The sequence below is a fragment of the Schistocerca americana genome, chromosome 7 (assembly GCF_021461395.2).
Source record: "Schistocerca americana isolate TAMUIC-IGC-003095 chromosome 7, iqSchAmer2.1, whole genome shotgun sequence".
NCBI lineage: Eukaryota > Metazoa > Arthropoda > Insecta > Orthoptera > Acrididae > Schistocerca > Schistocerca americana.
Genome location: NC_060125.1, coordinates 376,435,529 through 376,445,283, shown reverse-complemented (window position 1 = coordinate 376,445,283; position 9,755 = coordinate 376,435,529). Strand labels below are relative to the sequence as shown.

General features: G+C 39.5%; 1 protein-coding gene across 1 annotated transcript in view; it reads right to left on the bottom strand.

Moving 5' to 3' along the window:
- Positions 1 to 6,321: 6,321 nt before the first annotated feature.
- The window catches only part of LOC124622429 (acetylcholinesterase-like), an 85,588-nt gene continuing 82,154 nt past the window's right edge, over positions 6,322 to 9,755 (bottom strand). Inside the window, exon 10 of the mRNA XM_047148124.1 lies at positions 6,322 to 6,792. Within this exon, the coding sequence (XP_047004080.1) occupies positions 6,645 to 6,792 (148 nt within the window). The 3' untranslated portion in view covers positions 6,322 to 6,644. The remainder of the gene's footprint in view (positions 6,793 to 9,755) is intronic.

The following is a 9,755-nucleotide window of genomic DNA, read 5'->3' as shown; positions in this document are numbered from 1 at the left end:
TATTCCGAATAAGTCACTGCAGATTGCTATGTGCGGTTTGAAAACATGCGCAGACGTCAGTCGCAACCTACAGCGACGATCACGTAACGTAGCCGTTCAAATTCTGCAAATTATTTTTGGGAACGCCACGTATATTTTGATCGTGACTTAATCTCAAAAAGCATACAAAAAGTTATTTATTATTAACGGAACTGTTACGCGCTCTTTCAATGAATGACAACGTAACGTAACCTGCAACTAACCCAGCGATAAGATAGAGCATGAAATGATTTATTTTCCCAGTAAAGAAATCTAATTTTATACAGAAAGAAATAATGGCACAAACACCTGCGTTAAATTCATTGCAAAGAATTTCTTTAATTGTATTTCTTTAAGAAATGAGTTAACTGAAAATATTTTAAATCAGAGGTGAAACCTCACCTAAGCCTTGCGGTGTTAAATCTCTGAATCAGTTTCGTAATCAGAATATTAATTAACTTTAGAATTGAAAATTGACTAAAAACTCATAAAAACACTTAGAATTATTTTCCTTTCCGAGTGAAGCTTCTTTAGTATACATAATGGCGTATTCACCGCCACCAAAACAGTCGAAGCCAGATGAGTAATCGACAGCAATATTATTGTTATCTTTAAATAAGTTCGACGTGGGGGAGAGGTTTTTTGGAAATGAGACGTAAGAGACTTTCGTTAACAATATATTGTGACCTAAAAGTACAGGCAGCGAGTTATACATACATGGACCCATAGGCGAGAAAAAACAAACAGGCGAAAAATGGAGAACAAACAGGGGCGAGCCACATGGCTCTTGTGTATATACGAGGTGCGACAATAAAGTAATGAGACTGATGTGAAAAAACATGTTGTTTACCGTTTTAGTCAAGTTTAGTGTTGTCGTCTTCAAAGTAGTTCCCTTCTGATTGCACACACTTCTTCCAGCGCTTCTGCTATTGATGGTAACATTTCTGGGACTCATCTTCTGTAATATCCTCCAAAACCCTCGTCACGGCTTTTTGAATATCTTGCGTTGTTTGAAAATGGTGTCCCTTGACCGCCGTTTTGAGTCTTGGATATAGAAAGAAGTCGCACGAGGCGATATCTGGTGAATAAGGTGGCTGTGGTAAAACTGAAATTTGTTTTGAGGTTAAAAATTACTGTACTGACAGAGCAGTATGGGATGGCGCATTATCGTGATGCAGAATCCAATTATCAGCAATGTTGGCACGGACTCTCTGATGCAAATTCGTCATCCAATTTTATTTAGTAGAAGATGCGAAAAAATATTACTGTTCTACGCATTCTTCATTTAGAAACAGCAAAAGTGGCATCCGTTCATTTGTATCACATAAACCAGGCCATGTGTTAGCTTTAGACAACAATGTAGTTAGAAAGAGTGCAACTTGGCTCGAATAAAATGACAGACATCACAAACTACTTGCCATAAGCACTGCTCCAAAATGGTTCGTGGGATAGCGTAAGAGCAAGTGAACAGCAGGTAAAATGGGTCTGAGCACTATGGGACTTAACTGCTGAGGTCATCAGTCCCCTAGAACATAGAACTACTTAAACCTAACTAACATAAGGACATCACACACATCCATGCCCGAGGCAGGATTCGAACCTGCGGCCGTAGCGGTCGCGCGGTTCCAGACTGTAGCGCCTAGAACCGCTCGGCCACTCCGGCCGGCGAGCAGCAGGTAATTGGAGCATTTCTGACTTCATCAGTGTCATTTGAAAATTAAGTAGCCAATGTACATGGTGACACAGAATAATGGGAATGTTTGAAATTAATAGTGGCAGCTATGAGCAGGTGGCAGCACTGCGGGTTCGTGACAGTTAGCGACTAAACAGTCCGCCATTTCGGTATTCATAGATCAGTGGAACGGCCAACAGCGTGCGTTAGCCATAAAAATGTTTTATAAAAACAATGGCAGTTTGGTAGCGGCGCAGAGGGAGTTTCGATGTTTTTATAACTTAGGACGTCATGATTCTGTTCCGTCGAAACACGCGGTAAAATGTTAGATTAGTAGCTTTGAAGAGACTGGATCTGCCCTCAAGAAGAAACCCAACAGGACGACCAAGAAATGTGCGTTCTCCAGCGAACACTGATGTTGTACGTGAGTCTGTGTTACGGAGCTCACGGCGTTCACTTCGTAAGCAAACAGAAGTGGCTGGAATGTCCCGGGAGAGTGTTCGAAGAATTCTTCATCTTGATTTAAAATTTTATCCGTACAAACTACATATGGTGCAACAAGTGAAGGACAACGAATGCCGATTACAAATGATAACAAAAATGAACAATGACGATGAATTTCTAAACAAGTTGTGGATGTCAGATGAGGCACATTTTCATCTCACAAGTTATGTGAATAAACAGAAGTACCGTTACTGGGCAAATACAAATACTAATGACGTTCATGAGCGTCGTTTACACGCTAGTAAAGTGACAGCATGGTGTGGGATTATCAGACCGGATTTTTTTGCAAATAAACAGGGAAACACAATAACTGTCAATGGTGATCGTTACTTGGAGATGTTACGAACTTTCGTTACACCTGCATTGAACAAGTTTCCAAACGTTCAAGGAGCTTGGTTTCGACAGGACGAAGCGACATCACACACTGCACGGCAGTCAATGGAATATGTGCGAGAATTATTTGGCAACCGTGTGATCTCACAATTCGGTAACATTCGCTGGCCCCGTAGATCGCCAGATTTATCCGTTTGTGATTTTTTCTTGTGGGGCTACCTCAAGAGCAAAGTCTCCACGACTCGACCAAGAGCCCTGAATGAATCAAAACAGAGAATTCAGAATGCAATTCACAGTATCCCAGCTGAGATGCTGCAGCGGTCAAAGAGGAATTTCAACAGCAGATTAGACGATTGTATTCGTACAAGAGGACGCCATCTAAAGGACGCAATTTTTAAAAAGTGATAAATGCCAGCAATGTTTCGTAAACGTTAAAGTTGTAAGGTTTCAATAACTATGAATGAAATTTCTTTCCTTCATCAAAAATGGTTCAAATGGTTCTGAGCACTATGCAACTTAACTTCGGAGGTCATCAGTCGCCTAGAACTTAGAACTAATTAAACCTAACTAACCTAAGGACATCACACACATCCATGCCCGAGGCAGGATTCGAACCTGCGACCGTAGTGGTCGCTCGGCTCCAGACTGCAGCGCCCAGAACCGCACGGCCACTCCGGCCGGCTTTTCCTTCATCACTTCTAGTTTTATTGGATTGTGGAAATCTTCCCGTTTTCTGTGTCGCCCGGTATCTTCATTTGTTACTGCTGACACATTTCTTTTTGTTTCGTCCAAGTTTGTGGGAAACTCAAAAGCTCCCACAGTAAATATGTTTTCATCTTTCATAATTATGAAATTAAAATAACATTTGCTTATCTGAACAGCACTATGTGTGACTATACTTCTCTTTTCACGAACGCCGTAAGTCATCATTCCTTGAAAAGAAACTATGGTCAATACTGTATCTCAATAGAAAAATATGTTTTGCAGTATTAGCATTAAAGCAAAGTAGCCAACCCTTTGTGTACTATCATTTGCCAAAAACATAGTCTGGGTACCTTGAAATGATATGACACATCACACTGCATGGTTTGAAACACCATAGAGTGCAAATTACCGCCACCACGACGAATTATCACTAAGTAATACAGCTCTCCGGCTCTGTTACATGCTTTCTACATTAGCTCCACTCCGTACACAACAGTGCATGGCCTAAAGTACATCAAATAAAAGCAACAAGTGACCTCCTGGCTTACTGAAAATTCTTCTTATATGTGGTGGGTTAAATTCGAAGCAGCGTAGTAGCATTGACCAATAACTAAAATGTAGCCAGACCGTTACTAATATGTGACCTGAGATTATAAGCTGCCAAATTATCAGTATTGTTACCGAACGGTTTCCTTAAAGTAAAAAAAAAGAAGGCATTGTTGAAAAACCATGAATATGCAAAGAAGGAATTTTAATTTTTTATTCCATAGGTAGGACGATTTTTTGACAAAGTATCTTCAAGAGTTTTAGGCTGCATTTGTCTGCGATCCTGAAAACTGTGATTTCTTAGTGAGTTTATATCTTCCACATGTAGCCAGTATGACGCAGCCACGTATCTGTTACATCGACTGGACATATTCCCAGAATCACAAATGGAGCCTCAGCTGGTGTAGTCCAGAAACTTTGGAGAATGTTAGGAGTACAATTACTCGAAGAGTCGTACTGAATGCAGTGTTATGTGACAGGAAGGGCGACAACACGTTGCGATTCCGCGATCTGCAGTTATCATGGGACAACCCTAAACAACCTGTTCCCTTTACACTCCAATTTGAAAAACTGCAAAACTACGACCACTAGCACTAGGGCCTTAGGAAATTTCATTTGTTGCATGAATTACGAATTTAACTGTCTGAATATAAATTTAATGTAATAAGATGGCTTTATTTCATGTTTTTCAAGTTTTCAGACCCCTAAGCAGTTAGAAATTAAGGAATCAAGAAATATAAGCTACATAACATTATTGTTTCGCTTAAGGAATGTCTTGTATACGTTTTTAAAACCGACTTACTTATTGAATTTTATCGTACAGTCTAAGCTGTCACGGCAGGTATTGACTTCACTTGAAACTTCCTGGCAAATAGGCCGTGGTGGATGCATAAAACTTTCTCCTAACGTTTCATCTCCGACTGTGGGAGACGGCTTCAGATGCAAAGCTGCTAACTGGAATTATAACTCGACAGAGCACCGAATGCGAGAGGCAATGTGTAGGGAAACAGATCATTTCGACTACGAGATTATCTCTGGTAATGCCAACATCCTCGATTGAATGTAATCGATCGTTATTCTTACCGTGCAACGATGACACCCAATTTTATCTAATTTAACAGTTTCCTCTTTTGTGTTAAAATTACTACAGTGTTTATAAATCTCAATAGCCTCTCTACACATGATAATGCAATGTTTTCGATATGACGCTCATCTCACTATATTTTCTTCCATGATTTCCCTCTCCACCATGACCGATTTATACGTATGTCCCAGACGGCAGTTCTTCTTGTGTTCCACCTGAAGGGTGCTAACACTACCTTTCGTGGTACCAGGGGGTACCAGATATCAACCAGTCCATAAGTACAAGGAATTCTATGTACACTCTGTGTAGCCAGAAGATGTTGTATATGTTCTGCCGATCTTAAACATTCTTTTAACGTCCTGGTGGGTCTGAAGATAATTTACACACAATACTTGCTCAACACTTTTCCAGTGCATTCTGTAATTTACTAATGAACGAAATGAAAACTTTCCCCATGGGTGGCCGTTATTCCTCGTTGATCCTGATTTTTTTCATAGGGCAAAGAGCTCGTTCCATCTTCTTCTTAGAATAACCACTTTTCTTGAATGTCGATCATAGATGATCAACATTATCTTTTAAATAAGTCGGTTCACAAAACGTGTATGTCCTGTGTACCAAGGTTTTAATCACACCTCTTTTTTATCTGGGGTGGTGGTTAGAAACCTTATGAAGGTAACAGTCAGTGTGCTTGGTTTTTCTGTATACCCTGTGACTCAATTACCTGCCCTAGCGATGGACAACTGACACGTCTAAAAAATTCAGTTGGCCATTACTCTTCGTCTCCACAGTAAATTAGATTTTCGGGTTGATACTGCTGAGATGTATCACGAAGGTATCTAACTCACTGTACCGTGTGTCCCTGCTATGAAAGTATCATCGACACAACGATACCACCTTGGTGTTCTTTTACTGGCATTCTGCAACTCCCGTTGTTCAAAGGTCTCCATAAACATTGCATTTCTTCTTTATAATAAGTATGTCATGCTCTCTGTGTAGTGTGGCAAACTTTTGAATGTTTAATGGTTTATTAAACCTTTTTATTGATCACGAAAGTGTATTTCTTTTTTAATGAACGCTTATATAATCGTCTATACACAGCGATGCGAAATATATATAGCTAGTCTATTTTACTGTCAAAGGTTGAAAATTTTTGAACCCTTGATTACTAGTTTCGGACCGCCGCCCGTGGATGGGCTTAATGGCCTGTAATTAGTTATATGTATAGAGAGAAAAAAATGCGGTTTGTGATGGTGAAATAAAAAAATTTTAGAACCTAAAGAGACCATCACTACTGTTCTCATTCAGTCGTGTCAAAAGTTGTGACACAGCTCGAACAGCAAAAACTGTCCATTATGTTAAATTAACCGACTTATGCGCTTTTCTAGTCCTTCAGATTTCGGAGAGGAATTTGAAGGGGAATAGAATGAGTGCAATAGAAACAAAATTGTTGAGGCTCGTTGACTTTGCCTTGTAATTTTCGCGTCGGAATCTTAGGTTGACGTTTGCTTAATGATTTTCCTGACGTTTCGCGAGCACGAGTGGCTGGTATTGTCAAAGAAACCGCTACCAGCAACGGAGAGTAGATCTTTCGCAATGTCAGCAATTCATGCTGGCGAAATGTCAGGAAAAACGTCAATCAAGCGTCGGCCGAAAATCTCGAGACGAAAGCCAACAGGTAATACGCCACAGAAACGTTTTATTTTGAGTGAGACTCAGTCTACGACGTTGACAGAAAAATTTATCACAGAAATATATTCGCTACGTAATTCGCTACATCATCGATCACCACGGAATGTTTTCATGCCAGAAGTCCATACGTTCCTTGTTGACATTCTCACTTAATTGAAAATCGTCCGTGATGTGCATGTACTTCAACGCAGACGTCGTGAAGGGCTGCCAGTCAATTGTCTCGCCGTCGGGGGACGGTGTTCTGCAACAATGAAGGAAATCACCTCTAGACATGCTGTGATTGTATGGTGCCGCATAGAGCTCCTGTCTACCTCAGAATTTACGCCGAAAGTATTGTGTTACAGAATGACAGGTAATTGTTTATTTTCGTGTAATTTATAAGTAAATGGATGTTTTAAAGTATTAACAGTGATTTTTTGTATTCTGCAGATACAACTGTAAAAAGTGTAGTCAAAATATATAAATAATTCCAAAAGTGCAAAAAGCTCATATACCGGTGTCTATATTGTACTTTACCTTTGGAATGTAGAATGAGAATTCTAATTTGTTCGTCATTTGCCATTTGTTTCCAGCTTCATTGTTAACACTAGAAAAGGACGTATCAATAATTTACATATACCCTTATGTCTTTGCTTTTGATTTTTTCCGCTCTCGTGTCTCCCTCTCTCCCTCTCTCTCTCTCTCTCTCTCTCTCTCTCTCTCTCTCTCTCTCTCTCTCTGTGTGTGAGTGTGTGTGTGTGTGTGTGTGTGTGTGTGTGTGTGTGTGTGGGTGGGTGTACTCCGTAATCAAAGAGATTGTGTAATGTGATCCACTAGTGGAAGCAGAGACCTAGGAGAAACAATGTAGGTATAATAAAGATGTTGTGTGTCCTTCTTTAGCTAAAGGTCCGGAGAAAAAACAATTATTTTACTCTGTTCAAAACCAAACCAGACCGTACGGTATAACTAAGACATAGAGTCTATCTGTTTACTATTTTTAAATGCATAGCATTCCTCTGAAAATTGGTATATACAAATATTTTGGAATACTCCTAATTTATTAGAGCATAACGTTACATATTACGCTTCTAATCACACTACGGGAATCAACTTTGTGAAAGTTCTGTCACAATGTTTTAATTAAACCGTCAATAGAATTCGTGAAAGATGCGGTAAGAAAGATATTTCGGTGCAAAATGGCGAGGAATGTAACTGGACTGATTGGGATATTCGAACTGTCGTTACTGTTACATTGACAGGAGAAGGAGAATCCTGTCACTCTTGCTAAATGGTCAAGAGTTAGTAACTGTTAGTCGTTCCTCCACTGCTAGACTTTGGAATCAATAGAGCTAGTGTGGTCTAATGATATAAAAATATTGTTCTACTTTCGACTGACGTGGCTATATACACTAAAATAGCAGTCATTGGCTTACACATACGAACAGAGCAGCCAAGAGTAGTAAGATAGTCTATAGTGATTCATGTATTTTGCAGAGTTCATACGTTGCGTCGTATCTGCGAGGAACTATGGACTATGTTTGGCAGTGCTGACGCTCTGACCGACAACGGCAAAAACTTCTATTAAAGCACCATACAGAAATGAATTTTTTCACAACATGGATCCGGAAGCAACCCTACCCTGTTGTCCCATCGGCAGGAGAATTTGATCCGTGGCTAAATAACACTGAATATTATGCTGACAATTCACTTTAGTAGCTCCTGACTTAAGACAAAAACTAAATCTCAATCAGTCACTTTTATCTTAATCCTCAATGACGCGTTTCGCGTATTTTCGTCCTCATCCTTCAATGGATACAGTGGTTCACATTTGAAGTTTTGCGTATTGTGTATCCATCTGAGGGCGAAAGTGAAAATCCTTGAGAAGGGTCGTGAAGGACAAAAAAAAAAAAAAAAAAAAAGAAATACACGCGTATTTGTTACATTTTGTCTTATGACAGACAGACCCAGTTCCATCAAACAGTCTTCTACAAACAACTTGAGTTAACTTTTGATCTGCTTTTGACTGGAGCAATATGCGAATTTGGTGGTGTACTTGCAGGTCGCAGAAAGGTAGACGGAAGTAAAAGCAATACAGTTGCGCAAAAAGGACGGTTCCTATTTGAAGGAAACCAAGTTTTGAAAACAGTGGGTGCTGTTGCTGTTATTTGAACGATGAAACTCTTGCATTGGTTCCTGGTAGATTCACAGTGAAGTAGTTGGCTTCATTTAAATATCAAAGCTGACAAACAATGCAACACGCTTTGTCACGGTACAGAACCTTGTCTAGGATGAATTGTCACACTTTACGATTCAGAACCTGACGGTATTTTTCATCATGGACTGCAATGCAATCTTGTAAATGTGAAAGTAATTTTTCTTTTTTTTCTTAATAACTTTGGCAGCATACTTTTAATACATTCATATTTTCAGGGTATAAATACACATAGTTAAAGTCATACGTTAAAAAATCAGTTTATGTAAATTCAGCTTTTAATTCACTTTATCACAGTACTTGGAAGAACAGACCGTCTGATATTCTACACCATAGTAGAATATAGTAATCTGGAGACTGTATAATGCTCGTCTATACGTTTAATGAAATGACATTTCATGTATCGGCAGAATAGCGCAAACACATCGACAGCGCTAACATTCAAATACATAAACCTTAAGAACAGACAAAGATTCGTCAATATAGCCATGTTCGGGGAACAGCTTTGAGTAAATGGAAAGAAATTGTGAAAAACTGTTAGAAATGTGACGCGTTTTGCGGATTTTCGTCCTCATCCTCGAATGGATACAGTGGCTCACATCTGAATTTTTGCGTATTGTGTATCCATCTGAGGACGAAGGTGAAAATCCCTGAGAAGGATCGTGAAGGATAAAAAAAAAATGCACGCGTATTTATTTCATTTTATCTTATGACCTAGACAGTCCCCAGTTCCATCAAACAGTCTTCCACAAACAACTGGGATTAACTTCTGATTTGCTTTTGACTGAAGCGATATGCGAATTTGGTAGTGTATTTGCAGGTCTCAGAAAGGTAGACGGAAGTAAGAGCGATGCAGTTGTGCAAGACGGACGGTTCCTATTTGACGGAAACCAAGTTTCCAAAACAGAGGGTACTGTTGCTGTTATTTGAACGATGAAACTCTTGCATTGGTTCCTGGTAGATTCACAGTGAAGTAGTTGGCTTCATTTAAATATCAAAGCTGACAAACAATG